Source organism: Peromyscus leucopus, chromosome 20 (assembly GCF_004664715.2).
Source record: "Peromyscus leucopus breed LL Stock chromosome 20, UCI_PerLeu_2.1, whole genome shotgun sequence".
NCBI lineage: Eukaryota > Metazoa > Chordata > Mammalia > Rodentia > Cricetidae > Peromyscus > Peromyscus leucopus.
In genome coordinates this window covers 43,209,199-43,236,405 of record NC_051080.1, presented here as the reverse complement: position 1 = coordinate 43,236,405, position 27,207 = coordinate 43,209,199, and the positions used below count along the sequence as shown (strand labels likewise).

The 27,207-nt window shown below is 41.9% G+C and overlaps 1 protein-coding gene across 4 annotated transcripts in view; it reads right to left on the bottom strand.

Moving 5' to 3' along the window:
- Window positions 1–27,207, bottom strand: part of Vps13b (vacuolar protein sorting 13 homolog B) — a 527,154-nt gene that overhangs the window by 106,636 nt on the left and 393,311 nt on the right. For all 4 annotated transcript variants that reach the window (XM_028884474.1, XM_028884475.1, XM_028884476.1 and 1 more), the window contains 3 exons: window positions 18,275–18,477; window positions 16,422–16,629; window positions 15,952–16,136 (listed from right to left, as the gene is read on the bottom strand). In XM_028884474.1, the coding sequence (XP_028740307.1) occupies window positions 15,952–16,136; window positions 16,422–16,629; window positions 18,275–18,477 (596 nt within the window). The remainder of the gene's footprint in view (window positions 1–15,951; window positions 16,137–16,421; window positions 16,630–18,274; window positions 18,478–27,207) is intronic.

Genomic DNA, 27,207 nt, shown 5'->3' with positions numbered 1-27,207 from the left:
ATTAAATAAAGAGAATAAAACTCTTTTATCAAGAAAATCATATTCATAAGTGACCACCTCAACATTATAGGCAAGTGGAATGCAAAAAAGTAGTCATGTATATGATATATGGCATCACAAAATACATGAATGTCTTTGACAGTGATCATCATTCTCTGCCTATTTTCTGTCATATCAAATTTGCCTGAAATAATAACTTCCAGTAGTTAGGTCCCAATCAATCTTAACCTTATACTTCCTTGATTTATCACAAGAGCAGCCATAGTGTAAAAAGCATGCCTGCTGACATCTCAGGCGGTTGTGTCGAAGCACAGCTCTGCTCACTTAGCTCACTGTCAGGTTCCAGGTGGCTAACAGAACAACAGTGCTCTCAAAGCTATTGCTAATTCTTAAGTCTTTAAATCAACTCTTCAAACATTTATAGAGAGGCAGATTTTCTCAGTCAGAATGACTGTCTGCCCTGACCAATGTCCTGTTAAATAGATCATCATGTAGAAAGAATGTGATGTGGAAAAAATACGTTTTGGGAATGTAATTATTTAGACAATTTAGTCAAATTCATAACATCATAAGCTACAACCAAAGCACAGCTACGAGATCCGTTTAGGGGTAAAAAGCAGACTTCAGTGGGAGCTGCTTCTGTTTTCCTAGTGAGATTCATTGAAAGTCAACAAAAGTATGAAGTAGAAAACTAATATAAAGTATGGCTAGAGGTAACGAGAATAAAAGAGAAAACACTGCCCAGCACGGTGTCTACACAATGTTCTTAAGTGTGCATGGAGTACCGAGTAACCAGGAGCCTTCTTGTCTCCCACTCCTCATCCCCAAACTTCTGCCTCCTGGAATAAGTAACTCTTTACTCAAGAGAAACAAAACAAAACAAAACAAAACAAAACAAAACAAAACAAAACAAAACAAAAAACCAACCAAACTTTACAAAGAACAAATTTCCCCTAATATAACCAATTCATAAAGTTTAGTATGTAATCAAAATAAATCGCATTGAATTTAGAGATTTTCCATTAATAAAAAACAATAAAATGGGGCCTCGTGAGAGGGCCAAACACTTTGGAGTGCTTCCTGCCGAGCCTGAATACCTGCATTTGATCACTGGAGCCCACAACTGGAAGCAAGTCCTGCAACTTCTCCTCTAATCCCCAGACATGCTGCGGCAAGTGTGTGCCCACACACACAATGACAGAGCAAACAAACATAACAGAAATCCCAATAAAACAACAAGAACAGGGTGGCTTACTTTAAGTATTTGGAAGTATAGACATTTTTAACTTACACGTAATTTAAAAATACCTTGGAGGTTTTGAGATCCATTTTAAATTCTTAATATGCAAAAACTAATGATTTCAGAAATATCAGAACACTTTTAGTCACGAATAAAAATATAGGATTACAGAATCTTGACAGGTACAATCTGGCATGGTTCTGAGGAAGTGAAAGCAGGTTTGCCCTCACTATGACATAATGAACTTTGACTTTTTAAAATATGTCTTTCTAGTCATTGTACCTTAACAGTACATTAAGGCTTAATAGGTTGATCTGAGTATTTAAGAAAAAAAAAATTTTTTTTTCTGGGTAAAAGCCAAATTCAAGGTTTTTGTTTGTTTGTTTGTTTGTTTTTTGTTTTTTTTTGGGTAGAATAACATATCTATTTCTAACTTCTGGCATGCTTTTCTCTTTGGACAGAATCCCTGACAGACATCTGTATTTTGTAACTTTTCCTCCATTCTGGCTCTAAAGACAGACTCTGAGTTCTAGCCCAATAATCCTTCTCTATTTGGATTCATTAGTGTGAGAACCATAGGCCTCAGAAGACAGCAACTTGCTGCTCTGGACAAGATAACTCCAAGTCATGAAAGCAAATGACATTTAGAGCCTTGTAGGAACCTTTCTGTGATACACTTCCACTTTATGGAATGGTGTTTGCTGCACATCATGGCTTTATGCAAAGCAAGCTGCCACAAAGCTTACGGTTTTACCTCATTAAAGGGATGCTAACACTGAGATCCATCACTGGTTTGGATCTAAAGCTAGGGCTAGAAAGATACAACATCTCTAGGACATTAGTCTTGATTTATTCATAATGATTCAACACTACTGTTACTGTGATTCTTTTTATTTCAGTTTGAATCTACCTTATTAATTTCTCAGTATTTTATAGCTAATTTTTCATTAAACAATTCTGCAAATTTACATGATTGTGTTACCTTACTTGTTACATGACCTTAAGCTAATTAATCTTAAGCAAACTTCACGTCAGGGAGACATGGAATATGCGTTGTATGGCAAGAGCAAAGTCAGAATGCAGGTCAACTGCAGCAAACCTTCTGGCTGTAGAGGGATTGCCTGTAACGCTGTCAACATCCACGACTGGATTTAAGATCTGTGGGTTAGGGAAATTACACAGTACATATTACTAGATGCTACAACAGCTGCTCAAGAGTTCATGGGGCTTTTATATGACAGGTCACACTGGTCAATCTTCACATTGCTGAAAGTGAAATGAGCAGGCATGCTGTGCCTCCTACTGTGATGTCAATACTATGTTGCCTGTGAAGCAACCTTTCCAAAATTCAGTTTACATCGAATCAAGCTCTATCCAGCTGCATGATTACATGAGGGGCAAAGAAGGTGTTAAGTAGTGTTACCACTACAGCCAGTGGTCCACAGCACAGAGCACGAGATGTCCCAGGTCAAAGAGTCCTCCCCGACCAATACATGGCATGGGAGGAGAGAACTAGTACAAATTAAAAGAGATATCAGAAACATATTAACCAGTGCAGCCTGGTGTGCTGGTATACATCTGAAATTTCAGTACTCGGGAGGCCAAGGCAGGAGGGTTATCAAGAATTTGAGCTCAACTTGGGTGATAAAACAAGACAAGACAAGCAAGCAAGCAAGCAAGCAAGCAAGCAAGCAAGCAGGCAAAGAAGGAAGGAAGGAAGGGAGGGAGGGAGGGAGGGAGGGAGGGAAGGAGGAAGGAAGGAAAAGGGGAAGCCAAGGTGATGGCCCAGTAAGTGAAATGTTTGCTACACAAGTTTGAGGAACACATAAAATAAGTTACCCATGGCAACATCCATCTGTAACCCTACTGGGGAGATAGAGATAAGAAGATCACCAGAACACACTGGCCAGTCAGCCTTGCCAATCAGTGAGCTCTGAGTCCAGTGACAAAGTCTGTCTTAAAACAGTGGAAAGCAATAGTGGGAGATACTTGACTTTGACCTCTACCCCCCACAACTACACATACACAAATGTGCATGCATGCACACATGCCAACACACACACACATGCCAACATACACACACACAGAGAGAGAGAGAGAGAGAGAGAGAGAGAGAGAGAAATAAAAAAGAGAAATCTATAAATTAATGTAATCCATGAGCCTCAGTGGAATCTTGAGTTGGAAAAAGCAATTATGGGAACAAAATTTCATTACCACAGAAGAGAATCCATGTTGAGTATTTGTAAGGAATGATATTACATTTTGTTGGCTCTGAATAAGGCAAATCTAGGAATTCAATTGATGCTTATTTCAAAATCAGTGTAGCAGAACGCCATCTGAGAGTGTGTTAAAGCGCTGGTTGAGGTGAAGAGTCCTCTGAGATTATTTAAGTCAGCTGATACATGACTGACTCTCTCTCTTTCTCTTTCTCTCTCTCTCTCTCTCTCTCTCTCTCTCTCTCTCTCTCTCTCTCACACACACACACACACACACACACACACACACACAAACACACACCAACCACATCTCTCATCTTTCCACTGAAATTGGCCTTTTGACAAGAATTTCCTACAGCTAAGACTCTTCTGTATTCTCTGCACAAAAGCAACCAGACCAATAGATGACTCAAAAAAGAAAAAAACAAAATAAAACAAAAACAACAACAAAAAACCCTAAGAAGGACACCAGAATGGGTTTTACTGGTAGCCTAGAATCAAGACATAATTCAGCTGTTTCTACAGCATTCCAAGTATCTCACTGCTACTATGTGGCTGATAAAGTCATGAAGAAATCATTGCCATCTGTAGTTACTGACTTATGCAAGTCTGCGTTATTCAAACATTGTGACCAATATTTAGAAAACTATGTGACACATGCTTTTGATTTAGATCAGTTTTATACAATGAAAGATGACCTGTTCAACAATAATATAGGTAGTAAGATAGAAATTCAAATATTATTTCATAATTATAGAAGCAATACAATGCAGTATTGAGCAGAATACAGAGTTTGAGTGGAAAAGAAGAGGTGATTTAAAAAAATGTGCTGTAGGAAGGAGTCTGCTGCTTGGGGACAGCATCTCTGGACTGGTAAATTTGAGGCACACTGACCATATGTGAAGGCGTATTTTGGGAAAGACAAACTCATGCTCTGAAGGGCCTCAAATTGAGTAAAGCCATAGCGGTCCCTCAGTCTATAAAGTGTGCATCCAATGAGCTAGAGTCCTGGCTTTGCCCTTTACCAATGGTGGCCTGAGCAGTCTTCTGTCCCCTCTGTGAGCCTCAGCTTTCTTGCACACAAAGAGTGACAGCTGTGATAAAACTAGAGTGACTTTCACAGCACGAGCACCAAGGCAGTCCCTTAAAATGGCCTGCACGACGTTGGCATCAAACAGGGAAACAGTGAAAGGGAACAGAGAACCAAGGACAAGTAAGAAATGGCCTCTTCCAGTCCCAAGACCATAGGTTTGTTATTACTTGTCAAAGTTTGTTAGCCACCACACAGCAGCACATGGCTATGGCCCAAACTCTCAGATAGCTTACAGTGCAAGGTTACAGGAGAATGTCTTTATAAAGATGATAGGAAATGGATAAAGAACTTGTAGTTGGCAATGCTTTTGAAACTTACTTGTCTTTCAATATCCATAATCTAGGCAAGACAAGAGGCAAGCCTAGGGCAAGCCCTTAGCTGAATGTGTTAACTGCTCACACTCATACAGCCCCTCCCACATGCTAGACACGGTGCTAAGTGCTGGTGCTAAGTGCTCTTTTCAGTGTTATCCATAATTTATAGATCAGGGAGACAAAGAGCAGAGAAGTTACCTAACTCGCCCATGGTCACCAGCTTTGCAGAACCAGTCTTTATGCCCAAGTCTGTGCTCCTAAAAACTGAGCCTCGTTGGTGACACTTTTGTCTTAGAAGCAATTGACATCTGTCTGATCAGACCTCCAGCCCACTCAATGAAAGGGAACTCATGCTGAACGAAATCAGTGCAAGACAACTGATGGCAAGGTGAGCTGCAATGCTCTTGATTCGCGTTATCAGCTATTTTCTAATCTAGCAGACAAAGTCTAAGCTCGCATGCTGTAGCTAGAATCGAGACTCCACAGTCATGGCTAAGAGCTGGTGCAAGTGTCACTTTATGTCGTTCTTATCCATAGTACTGTAAGCCTTGCCAAGATCCAGTGGCTAGAAATGTCACAGACCCTAGAGGAAAACCTACTAACATTATATTGCTAAAGTAATAGAGTTTCCAACTGCCTCCTACCTACTCATCTTTATACCCATAGATAAACGTAGTTCTCATATCTCATCAAAGAAACTTTTTTTTCAGCAGATAGAGACTATTAGAGAGATCCATAATAAACCAACATGCAGAGACTAAGTACTGTAGGCTGTCCAGCCTCCAGCGGGACATTCTAAAATAGTTTCTTCTGGATGTTGTTCCCATGAACTCTCAAAAGTATGACTGCCTGCACAAGACTTGCAAAGACCACACCCACTGAGATGCCAATGTAGATGGTGAAAAACTTCACAAAGCCTACCCCTAGGTGACGAGCTATAGGAAGCCAACAGCTTCTGAGAGAAGGAGAACCAGTTTTACATCTCTCTTTTTCCAGGATGAGCTCTCAATTCCAAGGGGTCAGCCCTAAACACATGCAAATACAGGCAGCACTCACTGGATTCAGTGGTGTGTGTGTGCATGATAAATATGGAATTACAGGTCATGGGAGAGAAGGGGGGTGGGAAGGCCGCAGGTATATTTATGTAAATCCTCAAGTTAAAAAAAAGCCAAAGAAATGAACATGATTTTTACAATGAATCTAAGAAGGAGAATTCTATTTAGTGGAAACGGATTCATACACTATGTAGTAATATTTACTATTGCTTCATCAGATAGTTTTACACCGCAACTTTTTGTATTTTTGCGTATGTGGTACACGCACATGTATGTGTGCCCATGTACTCTGAGGCCGAGGAAGAGGCTGGGTGTCCTGCACCATCACTCTCCAATTTACTCCTTGAGACTGTCTCTCACTGGAGCCATCCTGCTTCCTCTGCTCACCACGTGTTCAGGGTGGCAGGCACCCACACAGCCATACCCAGCTCTTTAGGTTGGCACTGGGGTTAGAACTAGAGTCCCCATGCTTGTCCAACAAGAGCTCTTACCTGCTGAGCCATCTTCCCAGCCCCTCCCAGACATACTTAGTGCTGAATAGTAAACATCAAACACTCTAGTTGTTAAACACAGTCCTTTGTTTCCAGAAAGAAACAGCTCCCTCCTCCATCCTTAAGTGCAAGAGTCTTTAATAGGAAGAGAGAAAGAGGCTAATAAAATTTCTATCACCAAATAAAGTGACAGGACAGAGATGACTTCAGTATTCTTCCAGTTTGCAAATGGTTTCCATTTACTTGAAAAGCACATCTCACCGACAGCCTCCTCCCCTGCTTCTTTCCTGAAGGGTAAGGAGTGCTATCATTTAAAACTATTTACTGCGTTTTATTTCCAAAATCCCAGTAACTTAGAGTTTTATCTAATTCTACCTTTTAGAAGTCTAACAGACTTTTCACACAATGAACTGAAAAATGAGTTTTCTTCCTGAACCAATGAGTAGATGCTGCATCCCACAGTGGAGGGGGGGTGCTCTGGAGTAAACAAAACAGAACAGGACTCGGTCCTTTGGCTGCTTCTGTGCCAGCGGGACTGCTCTAGTCTCCCAGCATCTCCTCCTGCCTCTTCAGCAAGTCAATACCAATTTCTCCTTAACAAGGTGAGGCCAAGTGACCCAACTCTGGATCTTGGCAGCAGAGCAGTGCAGGATGTGGACATCAAGAAACAGCCTTAAGGAGGAGAATGGCTTCTGTCTGTCCTATTCTTTTCCCATGCTAGAGTGGGAAAAAGGTACTTGAAGTCTGGGCAGCCATCTTGGACCATGCCAACATCCAGTGTTGGAGACAGCATGAAGCTGATGACACCTAGACTGAAGGCTATGTACAGACAGTCCGAGATTACCTACCTCAACGGTTCCCACATGGGAGGGGAGATGAGCTACTGTTTTGTTTGAGCTCTTGGTAATTTGCATCTTGTCACAAAGAACAAAACAGCTCCAGCAGTGTTTCTGGCACTACTGGGACTCTCAGCAGACAATCACAGCTCATCGGGCCTATAAATTTCCAGTGTCAAATCCCTGTGAATTCATCCACTTTTCTGAGGGCAGATGCCCAAGGCTACTTCCCTTGTCTCTGACATGAAGATACCACCAGTCCCTCCACAGGGCTGGCTTCAGCTCTCACATCCATGTGAGGCCTTGCAAAGTGAACCACACTGGCAGAGCAGCACCTTTATTTCCACAATGGGAATGCTCACACGACATATTTCTCATTGCCCGACATCTGCCTGTCACCTTGACTTTAAGTTGCCAAAGACATATCTGTCTGTGTCTTCCTTTTTTCTCAGTCAAAACTGCTTTCTTGGTTTATAACCTTGTCATCTCTGAGAGCCCTGGCAAGGTTCTCATTCCGTCTGTCTTCCCTTTCTCTTTTCCATCTTTACAGACCATTGGGCCAATCTACTCTAAGGACTGAACTGACAATGGCTTATGAAGCTATAAAGTAAAAGATGAATCCATGGTCTTCATGTAGCTGAAGTAACACAACACAGGACTCAGGGATCCACAGGAATCTCAGTGTGAATCCTAGTTTTATCTCTCCCCACTTTCTGAAACTACTTAACTTCTCAGACCTTCTTACCTTCCATCCAAAGTGGAGACCACAGTCCTTATTTCATAGGTTACAGGGCTAATGAAGAGACATGACAGAAATGGTAAATCTGGTGCTCGGTGAATACCAGGTGCCCAGCAAATCATCACTTCCTTTCCCTCAACGGAATGGATCCAGACCAGCACACAATGACCACAACTGGAGCTCCTCTACTCACCCACCCTTGTTCCGCCTGTCTTTGTCAAATCAGACTACATTCTACTTCCTAAAAATGTTATGTTGAACTTTCTCTAATTCTGAACATACTTATTTTTTAATGGTACTGGGAACTGAACCCAGGGCCTCACATATGGTAGACAAGCACTCTGAGTTTGACATTCCCAGCCCTGATAGTGATTTTTAAAAGACCCTTTCTCCCTTCTCTACTTCTTGAGACCCTACTGACTCACCTAGCTAGCCATCTCTCCCTTGCAGGCTTGTTGTGGTGGCTCCAAGGAGCTGGAAACTTGCTTTGCTAAGAGGCATACTCTCTGTGTTTCTTCCATTCTAGAACAGGTTCTGCCAGGCTTTGTTTTGTGTACTTAGCCCTCTTGGAAGTGACAGAACTTGAAAACAGAGCTAGAGTCCTCTCATTACTCACACCACCTAGACCTGCTCTCCTCATCTCCATCTGCTGAGGTGATCAGAAGTTCCTTGGGATCTATTCCTAAATTGGTCCAGACTTGCACAACACCACAAAACAGAATGAGTAAAAGTATATTCAGGGAATTCTCTATTTGTATTTCCTCTTTCCATCCAAAAAAGAGGCAGTGGCTTCCGGAAGTTACCATTCTTAGTAGCTCATCCAGCACCGTCCATCATCCACAAACATTTATTAGTATCCACTTGGTGCACAGCATTTTCCTTTCCTCGAGTCCTAAGACTCTGGCCCAGCTCCTCACTTCCTCCAGGCCTATCCAGATTTTTTTTCCATTTCTGCATTTCAACAACAATGAATCTCCTATCTGGCTTTGAGCACTTCTCCTAAAGATGATGGATAGGCATAAAGCCTTCTGGGACACATTAGTCCAGCTGCCAGTGGGCAGGAGGTGCTTATAAAATAAAAAGCTCAGGATTCTGGAACACATGTGCAATTCTCAGTGAACTGCTCAACGCTGCTGAAAAGAAACACCCAAGACTACTTCCTTCTTTTCTTCTTAAGCTATGTGTGGAAGAGAGAAATCATATTACATTGTGAATAACCCTAATCTCTGTCTGTTGGGTCCATGTGTTCTAGAATTATATGGAGATTGTAAAATTTTAGATTTTAGAGCAGTAAAAGTCTTTTATACTTTATTTCATAATATCAAGTATATATGCCTGACCTGGAATATTTTCCACATAATTATAAAAGAGAAAAGAAAAAAAATCACACAATTGTAAAATTAATGAAGTCTTTGTTTGGTATCTAGATAATGGGTTAAATGCCATTAATAAACTAAAACCAAATCCGTGCTAATCTAGAGATATCAATATACCATATTGTAAACAAATTTTTAAAATTAAAAATGGTATGTAAAGTGCTGAAGCCTCATTATCGCTGTGAATCTGTGAAACTGCTATTCCACACAGTACTGGTCACTGTACTGGTCAATGCAAGCACTGATTTTAAGTTGCTGTGACAAGAAATGCCCTCCTGTGTGTCTTGAGTGACAGGAGACCTTGTCTACAGAAGAGGCCAGGGGGACAGAGAAGGGATTAAATAGCAAGAATCGTTCTGGCAGGTGCAAGAGGAGAAGCTAGAAAAACACAGTAAATAAACTCCATTTTTTTTCTTCTTTTCTTATTTCCTGTTTAAGAAAGAGTCTTCCCTGAGCCCCTCTGCCAGGGCTGGCCCTTCTCCCAGAGGTACTCCCCTGGGGCCCATCCACACCACCATGTCCTTGCTCTCGGGCTGCTCTCCCTACTGACTCTTGATATTAACTCTCCCTACTGTTGCTCAAGTTGCCCTCACTGGAGTTTCTTTCTCTGGACATAATACCCAGAAACCACTGATGGTAGAGCTGTGAGAAAGGCATTGTCTCCTCTGGCTGTCACTTTGTCAGCAAAAGCATTCCATCCATTAATCACATGCAGATCCAGCATTCCCCAGAATTATTATGACATCAACAAGCTACGAACACAAAAGATAACTTTCCCAGAAGACAGGGCTTCTTTTCTAACAGTAAATTCAAAGTTGTTCTTCTTTTAAAAGATTTATGTCCTTAGATTGCCCAAAGGGGCTCCATGGAAACCCCAGGCCATTGCCAAGGTTAGTGGCTGCTCTCCACAAAGTGATGGCAAGGCCATTGCTGAAGACGACATCTATATAACCCCTGAACACACAGGAGTCATGCTGGTGCCTACCTAGAGTCTTCACCCCTACTGACAGTGTTCATGGAACTGGAAGGTGCTCTGCACGCTCCCAGAGGAGAAAGGGAAACACCAACCTGACCACAAACCTTGTGATCTACAATGGCGGCCTGTACACAAGACACACTGGTGCAACAGTGGCACTCAAGTGTGGGAGTAACCAACCACTCTGATTGGATTTAAGGCCCATTGAGAATGGACCCATCCGTGACATGCTCAGGTGGCACAGAACCTGAGACTAGATAGGCCAGAGACAAGGGGAAAACCAAAATTACTATTCTGCTGAAGGAACACAGCAACAAAATGACTAACAACATTTTACTACACTCATAGATCAGTGCATTGCTCAGCCATCATCAGAGAAGCTTCCTCCTGCAGTAGATGGGAACAAAAACAGAGACCTATAATTGGACAATGTGCAGAGAAAGACCTTGGAACACTCAGTCCTAAATGGGATGTCTCTATCAAATCCCTCCCCTCAGGGCTCAGGCAACTCTGTGGAAGGAGGTAAAAGATTGTAAGAGCCAGTGAGGATGGAAGACACCAGGAAAACAGAGTCTTGTGGACAACAGGACTGCCACCCTATAAACTCAGAGACCGAGGCAGCATGTACAGGACCCGCACAGGTCTAAGCCAGAGGAGGTTCCAGCACTGAGAGAGGAAGTGGACACAAGCTACCATCCTTAACCCAGAAGCTATAGCCAACTGATAATCATTTGCAAGTGAAAACTTAATTTTCTTCAATGGAGTCTCACTGGGTATACAAATCACACTTTAAAGACTTAAAGATAGGTCCTAGAACCAGCAGTAAATGGCCAATAACAGGAAAAAAAAAACCTCTCAGTGGTATTTTTAGAGGTTAATTTTGTCTCATAATGCTCTGTCTGGGCATTTTCCCCATTCCAGGTCCTTCTTTAGATATGTAAAGAGCTAATCTCTCTTGCATTTACTTTACTGATTTAAAGCTACTTAGGCATATTGGATAATTATTTTATGATAAAGAAAAAGGATAATTTTCTTTTTTTCCCCCCACATTTCTCAATAGGGTAGGTAGGGCTCACTGTCACTCAGGTAAACCATCTAGAATATTCTTTTCCCAGATTTTTATGTAGAACACAGGCTTTGTAGTCAGACGGATGGGTGTAAAGTTGTGACTCCCTTACTTTATAAATTCTGTGATTCAGGAACAGTTCATTAATTGCTCTAGGTCTCAGTTTACCCAACTGTAAAATGGAGATGATGCCCATTTCATAAGAAATTACTTTGTTATTCATTCAATGGGGCTTCACTTGGATTTTTACAAACTAATTTTTCTGAGGCTAGAGAGATGGCTCAGCAGTTAAGAGTACTTGCTGCTCTTCCAGAGGACCTGAGTTCTTTGGATGGCTCACAACTGCCTGTTAACTCCAGATTCAGGGGATCTGGCACCCTCTTGTGTCCTCCTTAGATACCTGCACTCACATGTGCTCATTCCCAATAAAGATAAACATAATTAAAAATGGGTTTTCAGAAAAAGAAAAACCAATTGTCCTGACTTTTAAACTGGATAAACTAAAGAGAACTGGGCACAAGCACACTGACTTCTTATCAGAGGATTATCTTTCTCCCTCGTGATAAACAAATGACACCATCAACCTTGCCTTTTCCTTTTCCTTCTGCGCCCCCCCCCCCCCCCCCCGCAAACCTTTAAGGAATTACAAACATGATTTGTTTTCATAGAAGAATTATGTACCAAACTCTTAAGATTTCACTAAGGAAAAATCATTCAATTTGGAGAATTTTGAGATCTGAAGGGCAAAATTAAATGGGAAGAATAAAGTTGTCACTAAAAGATGTCAAAGCACTTCCCTGGTTAAAGACATTTTTCAAGGGGCTGGAGAGATGGCTCAGTGGTTAGGAGCACCTGCTGTTCTTCCAGAGGACCCGAGTTCCACTCAAGGTACCCATACCAGCTAGATCACACTTGTCTGTTTAGCGCCGAGGAGTTTGGCGCCTCTGGCCTCCACAGGCACCAGCACTCAAGTGCATATACCCACACGCAGAGATACACACACACATATAAATAACAAAAAGAAACCTGAAAATACTTTAAAAAGACATTTTCTAATTTTGCTCTTGTTCCATTAGTACTGTACTCTTGCTTTCTCATTAATATGCTGCATACAACAATCAGTCAAGCTAAATATTATCCTCTCCCATTAAAAAGTAACATAATGGGGCCGGGCGGTGGTGGCGCACACCTTTAATCCCAGCACTCGGGAGGCAGAGCCAGGCAGATCTCTGTGAGTTCGAGGCCAGCCTGGGCTACCAAGTGAGTCCCAGGAAAAGCGCAAAGCTACACAGAGAAACTCTGTCTGGAAAAACCAAAAAAAAAAAAAAAAAAAAAAAAAGTAACATAATGGATCTATCTAAAGATTAAAATATTCATCTAGGTATGGTGGAAGATGCCTTTAAGCTTAGAATTTGAGAAGCAGAAACAGGCAAATCTCTGTGAGTTCAAGCCCAGTTTGGTGTGTGTGCGCGCGCGCGCGCACACACACACACACACACAGAGCAAGTTCCAGGTTAGCCAAGGCTGTACAGTGAGACTCCATCTAAAAAAAAAAAAATCCATTGCCAAGTTCAGAAAGTAGACTTTCCACATTGGAATCCTTAAAAGATACAGTGAGGTGAGGAAAAGGGAAACCTGAAAACTGCCACATAAAATCGTAATAGCAGGAAGTTCTACTTAACTCCATTTAAAACAACACTCCTTTCAGGTTGGTGGCGTTCCTTTAACCCCAGTTCTTGTTATACCACACACATCATCATTTTAGTTTACTTAACAGACCCCAAGTTTGTTGACGTTAGTATTATAACCTTAAAATTTATGTGATAAAATTATAAATGGACACAAAATAAACTCATTTTTGTTTCTATAAACATTAAATTCAGGGTTTTTATTTAGAATCTATTTAGATGAATAATATAGGCATGTTCCTATATGTTCAATTAAAATTCCAAAATAAATTTACTAAGAAAATATGAATAACTTGTTTCTAAACCCCATTGGTCATGAGGAAATGATGGGATGTCAGCCTATAAATTTAGAGCCAGAAGCTTAAGTTTTTAGTGAACTTAAGGTCCTGAAGGAAAAAGCCAACCAAACTCAATTCTGTTTTAGACTAAGGCCAACAGACTGACTTATCCTGGTAATCAGGAACTAGTCTCTGCTAGGGAAAATGATCTTGGCAGAATATTCAATCAACTCACAAGAGCCTGTGTTTTGTAATGTGTTCATGGCAGATGATACCACTGAAGAACAGCATGCTACATCAAGACACAGCTCAAGTTAGAAATCAGTGTGCATGCTTTATCACCACAGTGTGCTAAACTATGCAATACTTCTGCACAGCAGGCAGCAGGAACCCAGGCATCCATGTATTTACCACAAACAATTTATTGAATAACCCTATTTAATATAAGGAACAGAGTAGTAAGATATAATCCTTTTCTTGAGATACATAATATAGAAGGAAAAAATATAGAGGAATAGGGTAAAGTGAAAACAGCATCAAAGTAGTGGATCAACACTCCAGGATTTCAGGAGGATGAATGCACATTTGGACATGCTGTCCAAGAATCTTTCAAGGGACAGACAGAACGTTAGCTACTCCAAGAGTAGACAGGACTTCAGTTTTCAGGAAAGGAGAAATTGACAGGGTGCTGGCTTATTTAGTTATCATCATCATCATCATCATCACAAATTCGAGTCAAGAGGGAAGAGAGAACCTCAGTTGAGGTATTATATAGATCAGATTAACCTGTGGCTATGTCTCTGGGGCATTTTCTCAAAGGCTAATTGATGTAGGAAGTTCCAGCCCACTGTGGGAAGTACAGCTCTAGTCAGGGAGGTCCAAGCCATGTAAGGAAGCTGGCTGACCATGAACCAGGAGAACAGGCAGAAAGCAGTGTTCCTCTGTGGTTTCTGCTTCAGTTCCTGCTTGAGTTCCTATCCTGGTTTCCCCCATGGTAGTCTGTGACCCAGAATTGCAAGCTAAAATAAATCTGTTCTGCCCCAAGTTGTTTTGGTCATGGAGTTTATCACACAATAGAAATCAAACTAATAAACAAAAGAAAAATGGGTAGTTAAAGCTGGTTTGGGGAATAACGAATAGGTTAGTTTAACTCAAGCATGTCCCATGTCCATGGCCTGCCAGGCTACCATAGCAGGCACAGCAGGGTGACAGAGTCACTGAGGGTTTCTCTCACGGAGTCATATGATCCATCTGTTCCTATAGGCTTCTAGAAGGCTAGGTTGGATGGGAGACTGGAGGCTGAGATGACATGGAGAAGTCTCACAATAATCTCTAGGTGTTTGTGTAAAATGAGTAGAGAAGAAGAATTAACATTTAGGACCTCACTATGTGTAAAGCATTTATTTAAGCATATGAACTGTAATGTCCCAGTTATTGTAATAGCCCATAATTACTTTGAAAGGTTGATAACACCAACTGTTACTTTTAGTCAAGGAAATGGAAACTTTAGGAGACCAGAGTTTGCCTAAGGAGACCAAGTCAGTACACAGAGGGTCAGGGGAAGAGATGACACAGCACACAGCATGTGCACTGCACACACTGACCAAGGAAGGGCACCCCCTTCACACTGTCCTCCCACTCAGGGTCAGCCATCAGCATCCAACCTGGGCCTCCAGCACAGACCTCGAGACCCTCACAGTAAGACGGCAGTGACAACAGCAAGGTCCCTTTGGAAGATCAAGTCGGGGCTCTTCTACCCTCAACAACCAAAGACGGTTTTACGCTAGACTGAGCTCCAGCACCCGAGAGAGAGCATGGCAGCTGCCTTCTGATCCACAAGAGCAGCTCCGGGCCCGGCACTTCGGGTACAAAGGAGAACATCGCAGTTGATCCAAACCTGTGACCAATGCTACATATTGTCTGTTCTCAACTTCTCCGAGGAAACAAGATCATTTGTATGATTCTAAGACTGCAACCTAAGAGTTGTTTCTACCTAGGAGACCCATTCCAGCCCCAAGTTCAATTCTGCTGCTCACTGGCAGAATAGGAGGACAGCTTCAGAATCTCAGGAGATGGCATCAGGGCATCTCTCCCACCTGTCATGTCCTGTTCCTTTATCCTTACTGAGAATTCCATACTACTCTATATACAGAATCCATATTGTGAACTCTAGAGCAAGCTCTCCTCAGCTTTCAGAAACCACAGCCTTGTCTTGTTGCCTAGGCCAGCATCTCCGATTCTGAACTCTGCCTACACTTTGGCTCCTTATATTTTTATTAAGTTATAAAACATTACAGAACCTGATATTGACTCTGGCTGCTGAGAACTGGCAAGCTTCCTGCATGCTACCTGGGCACCTGGAACTGCCCAGATCTGCACTACTCTAGGTGATCCAGAGACATCAAAATACAGCTCTCCTTTTTATACATGTATGCCTAATACAGTACACAAGTGAATGTGCTTATCTTTGTTACTACTGACATAAGAAGTAAGTATGCTCTAAACATTTTTTTTCCCTTACTGGATGGTCAGCATTTCCTCATACTGCTTTTACTTTAGAAAGAACAACCAGCCACCACACACCTGCAGCACATCACCCAGGTCTGCTGTGCTGATATCTGGGTCCTCTGTGGTGTTGAAAGGCACAGGAGTTATTCGCACAAGGGTGAGCACTCGAGGTTCTGGGTACCTCCATAACATCATCCCTGGGCTCTCTTCTGTTTCACTATAAAACAAGACTTCATAGGTACCAGGGAGTTTCAAAGGTTCTGCCAGACAAAAACAAAATTGCATGTTTTAAAAAAGGAACATGTTGACTTTTCAGAAAGAGAATAAAAGAAAATCACATAGAGAATGAAACTGATGAGTTTAAAGATTTGAGATGGGAAAAGTCAACTTTAAAAGAGGAAAGAGGAAACGACTGGTGTATATATGACTTCCATACTCTAAGTGTGGATGGATGCACTTTCTAGTGCACCACAGTGCTACTCAGTGAACTCATTTTAAGTGCACTTGGATACATGTACTCTTATGCTGACACTGCTTGTACTTACCAGCATCCTGTATGTACTGAAAGATGCCTGTCCGCAGGTCATCTGAACTGTGTTCACTTTTAAAAGCTTGTGTCTTATCCACGGGAGATGGCATTTGGGGTACTGATTCGGGAATCGGCACTTCAAATTTTCTCTCCTCCTTAAGATACCCACTGAATAATTCATGCAGAAGGGCCAGGCAATTCAAATGTTCTTGACCCCAGAAGACCTTCAAAAGGGTATGAAATATTTACAGTCTTTAAACATTATCTTGAGGATAATTAGGTACAAATCATATTTGAATTACTGTGAGACTATAATCATGTTCAGTATAATTACTGATAATAAACTATAATTTCCAAGAAATAATAATTTGTTGTTTGAAATTCTAATATTTGAATAAATACATAACAGCAAGAAAATCGTATTTCAGATAGTGTGAATAACAGTAAACTTTAAACTTTAGATTAATGATGATATTACATTGGTGTGAAGCATTATTTGTGAATTCATTTAACAAGGAGGAAAAAGAATATTTCTTAAAGTCCAAGATTAGGACACACAGATTCTCTAGGCCAAATATTAATAAAATGATAAACAGCCTTGTGGAATAGCTTCTTCCATTTGTCATGAGATCAAATAATCCTGGCCAAGGCTGCTTTCTAACAAGAGAGAAGGGAGCTGACCAACGGACTTGAACTTACAGGATTCTGAGTCTGTGCTTAGTCAGACTGTCAACACACACCCCGACTCTGACACTCCAGTGTCCAGTGTGAAGAGTCTGAGGGCCCAGGGGCACAGAGCTCCACAACAGCTGTATGACTGTGGGGCCCAGTGATTAATGCCAAGTGGTTAGGATGCAGAGAGGACGAACTCCATTGTCTCTCTTGTTGGTACTGTTCTTAATGTGTACTTTCCTGCCTTGGAAAAAGGCAGCACAACTGAACTCACTGTGAAGCAGCACACATTTAAAAGGTTACTGATAGAAATAAAAGCCTTTTCAAAGTCACAAGTAATTTCTTTGTAATCCCCTAAAATGTGGTTCATGTCAGTATAAGGTGGTGAGAAATTGAAAAATTACAATTTGTTGATGACTTTAAGAAATTCATATTTAATAGATCCCTTTACTAATAAACTAGTCACTTCAATTTTCTATCATTGTGAATCTCACAACTTTTTTGATGTCTAACAACCTTGAGGGACATGAAATTGCATAAGGAAGTTAAGAGCTACCTAAGTATTATCATGAAATAGGATAGAGAATCTTATGCATTCCATACCTGGCTATAGGCACATGAATAAGAGGTTGGGGTGAAACATGTCAAGTTTTAATGGAGCATCATATACCTAAGGAAGTACAGCTATGGCACAGCTCTGTGTGTCTCGGTGACACTGGATCTGATCCAGGCTGACCGACCGCTCTAAAATTAGAAACTCCATCCACTGAAAAGTTTCACCAGACATTTCCACTCTCAATTATACAACCAAGAGAAAGAAAAATGTATGTCCATGGAAACTTGTCTGCAGATGCTCACAGAAACATTATTCAGAAATAGTGCAAAGTGGAAAGATACCCAAACTCTCTCAACTGATGAATGAGAAGATGTTCTAAGGTTGACCATGATGATAATGAGCATACAACCCTGAATATACAAATAACAACAAAAACACAACCCACTGAATTATACTGTCGAAACAGGTAAATCAGATTTTGTATAACTTATTCTTCAATAATGCTGTTAAAATGGGCACCATCATACCATAAACTTCCTTGTCACACAAACATTTAAATTTTAGTGAGGCACTTCAAAACAAAACAACAAAAACAGGCTAGTTAAAAACTTGTGGGGAAAATACGGCAGATCCCTACAGACCTGCAGCAGACCACCTCTTAAATCCATGGCTACTTTTGGTATGGACTGTTGTGGGCCTGGATTGCCACTGTGTTTACACCATTTAGCTTCCAGATGGACAGTAGCAGAGAACGGCCCCATCAGAATTCGACTTCTTTCCTTGAGGCTTGTTTTAAGGAGAAAATCACTTATGCTGAGGAGGACTGATGATCCAAGACTTGGGCCTGAAGGAGAGAAACAGAAAGGCTGTATAGTTTAATTACTTCTTGACCAAGAAAGCAAGAAGGTTAGGGAGACGACTGGGCAAATTTCAATCAATGGGGATTCCTCCTTTGCCAGGGTCTTTCCCAGCTGGCTTTCCTGCAGTTTAAGGCCATTATTACAGAATTCTGAAGCAGGTAGACATTCACATTCCTAACAAAGCGATAGTTGCCAAAACATTATGACTTTTTCCATGTGTGCACAGTTTAGGTTTTATGAGTGGAGATATTTTCATTAAACTTTCAAGTTTTTCAAACAAGTCCATTAAGACTAAGAACAGCTGCTTCATTTGTCCATTCCTAGCATGAAGTGAAAGGGCAATTTTCTGTGATTTCTGACAGCAGCGGAGCCAGTATATTACTCTGCTAAACACTCAAGTTTAGGGTTGGCCCATGTTAAAATTCAAAACAATCAAAATACAAAACATGTGCTTTCTAAAAACTTTAGCTTAATCCAAATTTCACACCTCATAACCACTTGAAGTTTACAAAGCCTTAAAAACAGATAGTGGCAGGTTAGATTTATGAGAAAAACTATATGTTATAGTTCAAAGTAAATATACCCAGAAAAGGAATACACTTTAAAACATAGGTTTCCTTTTGAACTTGAAGTAGGAGTGTGGATCAAAACCTTTTCATAAGCTTACAGCAGACTTTAAGATATTTAGATGCACAGTTAAAGTGGTATGTTCATTTTCCTACCAAGAAACTCATACTCTAAATTGTCACTGTGAATATTGAATTTCACCAGGCCACATTTGTAATGTTCAGGGCTTACTTTCCTAACACTGTTTGATCCTACAAAAAGATGAAAGATTAAGAAACACCTTCAGCCCAGGGTGTATGCACATTTTAAAGTACAGTACCCGCACTGACTTCTCAGTTCTGTGGAGAATTGAAAATTTCATATGTTCTATGTACTTATTGTGGAAATAAGAGACACAACTTTAAGTCTTCCACAGAAGGCATCAGAGCCACAAGTGTTAGGGCTATGGCTTGTTTAAAAGTTACCATGGTGAGAAATGAGTTTTTATCAAACATATACCACTGATACTTCTCCTTTTTCACAATTACGTTTAGGATTTTTGATTTTTTAAGACAAGGCTTTGTTAATTAGAACAGGCTAGCCTCAGACATATAGAAGTCTGTCTGCCTCAGCCTCTGGAGTGCTGGGAGTAAAGGCATTCACTGCCATGCCCAGCTGATTATCTTAATTTGAAGCTATGTTTCACTTATACACTAAAAAACAAACAAACAAACAAACAAACAAAAACCAAAGTAAAAACCTAGAGAGAAGCTCCAATTTACCCCCAAATTAGAAAGCTTCTTTATCAATGGAGTTACTGTATTTCCGGACAACTGTGTCAACATGTGGCATACTACAGAGGTCATCAAGGAAAAGAGGCTGTGTGGTCTAAGTGCTGATGAGGCTGTCCCACAGAACAGACCCAGTTTAGGATCTGCCCTCCAAGTTTCTGACTTGCCAGGCAGGAAAGAAAAGTGCCCACATCTTTGACTTTCCTCATCTTACATCACCATAAGAGAAGAAAGATGAATGGAAAACCTTGGAAGCTACTTCCTCTAGGTCTTCAGCAAACAAACAAAAAACCAAAAACTTTGAAATATTTTAGCTTCAAAAATATGGAGTTTCCCCTTCTGATGCCAATGGAGATTGAGAGCCCAATATGGCCAGCTTTGGCAGCAATTAATGTAAGCCTAGGAACTGTAGCCATGAGATTGGATTCTCCAGAAGAGCTGCCAGCCAAAGTCATGCTGGGATCAAGAAAAACGGGCCTTGGCGGTTCGTGTTCCTGGAGTTGTATCCATGCCAGTGGATGTCCACACAACACAGAAGAGAATTTGACATTGCTGCTGCCGTTGTTGCTGTTATAACAATGGCGCACACCGCTGCTACTGTTTCTGGGATTACCATTTCATAATTGCCTACTACAGCTAGCACAGTGGAGACCCTGGCAACAAAAGTAGCTACCACAGTTAGTTAATCTTTCATTCTATTGGAGCATCAGATAAATTATTAAGTTCAGTAGTTATATATACATCTCTCAGATTTGGCTTTCTGAATATATTATATTAATTTTATAAACTCAAGTTTTCCAGTTAGCTTTTTGGGATACTGTCTTACAAGGACTCCAACGTACAGTATGGCTTGATAAGGAAGGGAATGGCTCAGTTGCCTTTAGCCTACTGGCTATGGGTGAGATAGGACCTCTGTTGGTCTTTTCTGTATCGAACACACAGATTGCAAGCCCAGTGCCACTTTGAGATCTTTGGCAGCAATTAACCATGCAGGTCACACACGATTGAGCAGGTATGATAATGAGTATTCAGAGACGGGTAATGCCTGGGGGGCACTCACCAACCTAAGACAGAGCACCTGTGTGGCCTGGGCAGGCGTCTCCATGACCGGTAAGGTGACCTGCTGACGTCCCACGCAACCCAAGTCAGAAGCTCATTTTTTAATAAAAGGGGGACCTGCAGGGCCCTGGCCCCCGTTTTGGGTAACTGTTGCCTTGCTTGTGGACCTTGACCTTGATATCCTCCCAATGCTAATTCCCTGTCAGGTTCCACCCTCCTGAATGCTTAAGGGAAGATCCTTGTCTGTGTATCCTGCATAATGGGCGTTAACAGCTTAGATGCAAGATTGTAAAACATCGGGAGCCAACTTCTGCCCTCCAGGGTCCTCCCATTGTGCTGTAAGCCTGTATTTAAGACCTCCTACCCCCTTCAAGAAATGACATTCGACATTTAAAATTGAATATATATATATAATTGAATGAATACTGCAAATGTAATCCATGAATACCACAAATGTGATTAATATCATGAGTGTAATTTAAAAAAATAAATAAAAGAAAAGAAATCAAAGAAGCAAGACATGTGGTACCTGCCTGTTCATCTCAGGACATATAAGGGTGAAAAAAAATATGGAGTTTCAATACATCCTTCACACAGCCATGTTATTTGTTTCCTTTTTTTTTCCTTCCCCAAGTCAGGGTCTTACAATGTCTCTGGCTGACCTGGAAACTTGCTTTGTAGATCAGACAGGCTTTCAACTCACAGAGATCAGTCTGCTTCCACCTCAGGAGTCCTGAGATTAAAGGTGTGTGTGTGCAGCACCACCACCAGCAGCAGCAGCAGCAGCAGCAGCAGCAGCAGCAGCAGCAGCAGCAGCAGCAGCAGCACTACCACCACCACCACCACCACACCTCGCTAGATCTTATTTAAAATTCTCTTCCTCCCCGATGATGTCTTTCTCCTGGCCTACAACCCAAGCTGGAATGCCACTGAGTTTATATGTCAAGACTTTTCCTAATCTGTGTAACCAACCTTCCAGCTTTCTTGGCTTATGTGATTCTGAGATTCTGAATCTCAACTGTTCCATGGCCCATCTGTCAATTTCACTTTATATTGTTTTCCCATGAGCAGAATGAGGCGAGGCATTTCCCACAGGATAACCAAAGAAAGGATTCCCTTGGGGCATCCTACAGGACATATGATCTTTCTATTTCACTGCTATGTACAGTAACCCTGAGGGCTTTTCCACTCACTGTCGAGTTACCCTTGGGGAAGATTCATTTACCTTCCACACACTGTCCCCTTCACTGATGGCATTCATAATGATTATTGTTATGCTGGGTGACAATGGTGGCTTTCTAGTGCCCTGCTTTACACGTTGTCTTTGTATTCATGTTAACATGGAATCCTACTCTACAAATCAAAAGTCAGTATTATTATTATTTGTTTTTATGAGACAGAGTTTCTCTGTGTAGCCTTGGCTACCTTGAAACTCTCTCTGTAGAAGAAGCTCACCTTGAACTCAGAGGTCTATCTGCCTCTGCCTCCCAAGTTCTGGGATTAAAAGCGTGCACCACCATGCCTGGCTCAATTATTATTTTTATTTACTGCTTAAAATGAACCAACTTTGGTCCCTGGGAACTAAACCTTTAAGTTGATCTTTCTGAACTATCCTTTGGCGATAAACATCTTTACTTTCTAGCCTCGTTCTTGTAGAAGAATGGTAACTTAAGCCCAATTCTGAATGGCAGGAATGCCTACTACTCCTTGGGTTTCACCTCTTCCCAGCCCTCTATCTCTGTCAAGCTTTCTACTACTGTGAAGGGACACCATGGGCATAGCAAATCTTAATAAGGAAAACATTTTTTTTTTGTTTGTTTTTGTTTCTCAAGACAGAGTTTCTCTGTGTAGTTTTGGTGCCTGTCCTGGATCTTGCTCTGTAGACCAGGCTGGCCTCGAACTCACAGAGATCTACCTGGCTCTGCCTCCTGAGTGCTGGGATTAAAGGCGTGCGCCACCACCGCCCGGCCATAAGGAAAACATTTAATTGGGGCTGGCTTACCGTTTCAGAGGTTTAGTCCATTATCATCATGTCAGGAAACATGGTGGAACGCAGGCAGACATGATGCTGAAGAAGGAGCTGAGAGTTCTGCATCTGGATTGACAGGCAGTGGGAAGAGAGAGCAACCCTGGGCCTGGCTTGAGCACCCGAGACCTCAAAGTCTACTGCAAGTGACACACTTCCTCTACCAAGGCCACACTCCAACAGGGCCTCTCCTGATAAGTCTATGGGGGTCATTTTCATTCAAACAACCACACACTTGCTGTAGATAAAGCTATAAGAAGTGAATACATACTAACACACGTATATACACATTTATACCTATTTCTGTATGTACCCATCAGTAAATGTATTAAAACCGTAAACTAATACTGGTATTTCTGGGTCTAATTAAACATCACTGGTTGGTTTCTAGTAATTTCCCTGTCTTTATTTTTACCTGCTTTCTCTGAAGTTTTAGAATCTATAAAATGTATCAAGTTTTCAGTCACCAAATTCTGCTGTCATTGGACTATTTAGCAACAGGTGCGCGATTCCTGTCTCAGTTACAAGATCTCTGTATCTCAGGTACATGATCTCTGTATCTCAGGTACATTGCTGCCTCCTTCAGTGCTAACCTGTCTGGGCCCCTTTCTACTTCCTTGTGTTCATGTTTGTACATGCATGTGGAGGTTAGAGGTTAAATCTGGGTGTTGTTCCTCAAGATGGCCAACCAACTTGATTTTTGAGACTGTCTCTTAATGGGACCTGGAGCTCTCCAATTAGGATAGGCTGGCTGGCTACTAGGTCCCAGGAATTCCCTGGCCTCTACTTCTCAAGCACTGGGATTACAAATTATCACCTCACCAACTTTTTAAAGCGAGTGCTGGGGATCTTGCCTGGGTCTTAAGCTCTTATAGCAAGCATTTTAAAGACAGATCCATCCCCCCAGTATCTGATACATATCTTCTAGCCAATTGGATTTTGAAAGGTCTCCTACACACACACACACACACACACACACACACACACACACACACACACACACAGTCTCCTACTTTAGTGAACTTGACTTTGTTTTAATGGCCTTCATGGTAACTTCTTGTTGACAGTGTCCATATAGCCAGGTCTAAGCTGTCAGAAAAGCGGCACTCCTATGCTGTCGATTTATGAGGATTTTGAGCATTTATTATTGAACCGACATTCACTGGTTACCTACCATCCACTCAGTATACCAAGATAAAGGAAATCATTTAGAATTTTCTTTCACACCAGAGTCTCTCAGGCTCTGAGATCTCAGTAAGTACTAAGGGATTAAAGTTAACCAACAACATTTATGTAGGGACTGCTGAGCACATGAACTGCTGCAGAACAGGAACACTTCCTCTTGATAGCTCATAAACTCCATTACTCTTGGTATTCAAAAAAAAATCCACTTCATGTCCTATCAATTCTTTTATTGTAATTAAGAATATCGATCTGGAACAGTGACTGAGTGGGAGAGCAACGAAAGAGATACCTTGATAGAGGGAGACATCATGGGGATAGGGAGAAACTGGGTGCTAGGGAAGTTCCTAGGAATCCACAAAGATGACCCCCTCTTAGACTACTAGCTATAGCAGAGAGGGTGCCTGAGCTGGCTTACTCCAGTAATCAGACTAGTGAATACCCTGACATCACAGAGCCTTCATCTAGTAACTGATGGAAGTAGATGCAGAGATCCACAGCTAAGCGCCAGGCTGAGCTCCAGGAGTTCAGTCGAAGAGAGAGAAAAGGGATTCTATGAGCAAGGGTCATCAAGATCATGATGGGGAAACCTACAGAGACAACCAAACCAAACTAGTGAGAACTTATGAAATTTAGACCAATACCCGTGGAGCCTCCACGGGACTGGACTAGGCCCTCTGCATAAGCGAGAGTTGTGTAGCTTGATCTGCTTAAGGGGCCCCTGACAGTGGGATCAGGATCCATCCCTGGTGCCTGAGCCAGCTTTTTTGGAGACCACTACCTATGGTGGGACACCTATCACAGCCTTGATGCAGGAAGAGGGGCTTAGTCCTGCCTCAACTGAATGTACCAGGCTCTGCTGACTCCCCATGGTAGACCATACCTTGTTGGAGGAGGGAATGGGGGTGGGCTGGGGTGGGGAAAGACTGGAGGGGCAGGAGGAGGGAAGAGAGGGGATCTGTGGTTGGCATGTAAAATGAATAAAAAAAACGTTGTTGTTCATCTGTCTTCTTTCTGGTCTCTAATTCTTCCTCAAAACCTCACCCTCACTTCTGATTTTCTTAGCCATCTACAGTTTGCACTTGCCTGTATCTCAGCCTTACTAACACTGATCACCAGCTTATTTGAACATATTAGTGGCATTGAGAATTACCATGGTCTCCGCCTATCCACTGTCTGCAAACCACAGACCTGGCACCAGACCCTCAACCCTCAAACCAACTACTGTTTGCGACCCACCTTTGCCCAGCACGGGAGACGTCCTTCTCTCCCACCTTTGCCCAGCATGGGGGGACGCCCCTTCTCTCCCACCTTTGCCCAGCACGGGAGACGTCCTTCTCACCCACCTTTGCCCAGCACGTGGGGACGCCCCTTCTCTCCCACCTTTGCCCAGCACGTGGGGACGCCCCTTCTCTCCCACCTTTGCCCAGCGTGGGGGGGACGCCCCTTCTCTCCCACCACCTAGTTCACACAGGCCTAGTTCCTAGCGGCCTTTGCTTGCTAAGTTGCTTCTTCCCTTTCTTGTCCTTCCTCCATCCACCCCAGTGCTGCCTGTGGGCACCCCCCACCCACAGGTCTAGGTCCAGATTAGTGGTCTTCAAATCTACTTTGTTCAAGAGTCACCTTTGACTTGGGAGAACCTCTTTCCCATGCCCATCCCTCCCTCTGTCCACTACCATCTCTGTACCCACAGGCCTAGCTCCAGACCCATGTTTGAGTCATCTTTGCATTGGTCTGTTAAACAGCTCATCCGCCAGCTTTACCCAGCATAATTCAGCGTATGCAACTCCTGTACTGGCCCAATCTAACGAAAGCCAGATTATCACACAGATGCACAACCACATGCCCAGGTCAAATAGCAAAGACAACATGAATGGACAATGTAGCATGTCTCCCATCACACCCACTACTCCTATAGAAGCGCCGTCGAAGTGCCTAGATGAATACCAGGACACAGACTTTAAAACAATGATGAACTTTATCAAAGAATTCATTGGAGTTAAAAACAAAATGAAGAAACACTTCACTGAACTCCAAGAGGATAAGAATAAACACCTGAGTGATATCCAAGAAAATATGAATATGTGGATGAATAAAAGGACGAAGAAACTACCATGCTCATGTTACTAGAGTCTAGAAAAGGGCATGGCGAAATGCGTCAGGAAAACACATGGCCAGCAGATAGAAACATCTGCTCGGTCCTTGTCACCCCTTCTTGAATGCTCTTGTCATACAGCTAACAGGAGGTGAGGAACGGCCCACTTTCAAGACTAGAAGCCTAACTCAGTTCACTCCCATGGGTCTTCCCTGCCCACCACACTTATAGCACATCAGCCCACTATGACTATGCCCTAGCAAAGGACCTTGTTACCTGTGATACCACAGACAGGTTCACCCACAAGCATCTGCTTATAAGGTTTTAACAGTACATCTGCCACAGTTTTAGAAAGCCACAGTGTGGTAAGAGGAAAACATTAGTTCAAATGGTTTTAATCTTGGTAAAAGGGACTGTAAGATGTGGCAATTTTTTATTAACAAAGAGTGGCGATGAATTTCACAGTCAAAAAAGAAAGTAGATCAACTTCATAACTTTGTCACCAACTTCGTGATTTTGACAAAACAAGAACATAACCTCTGGGACTTGCAACATGGTTATTCATTACTTTTCCCCTTTCATCCAGTCTAAGGAGCCAATCTCTGTGACAGTCTCCTTAACCTTGTCTTCTGTCATTAATGCTACATAGCTTTCTTGGGCTGTCATAGATCCACCTCTCACAGTGAATTCTCAGAGTTTATGTGAATTGGATCCTAGGACATTTAAACTCTGGACAAATGGCAAGAGGAGGTAAGTTAAGGCACATGTTGTTCTGCTTAGTGGACTTCTGCACTGCTGGACACCATGTCCACAATGGAGATGGCACACACTGGAGATGGCTGCATCACTCCACAGAGTTCTCTGTGTTGACAACAAATAGGACATGTACACATGTCTGCTGGCTGGGAAGTACAAAGGCATTTGAAATCCTATCTGTTACATTTTCTGTATATTTTGTTCTCTAAATTTTCAAATGTTACAAGAAATATTTTATTTAAAAATAGATTTAAATTAT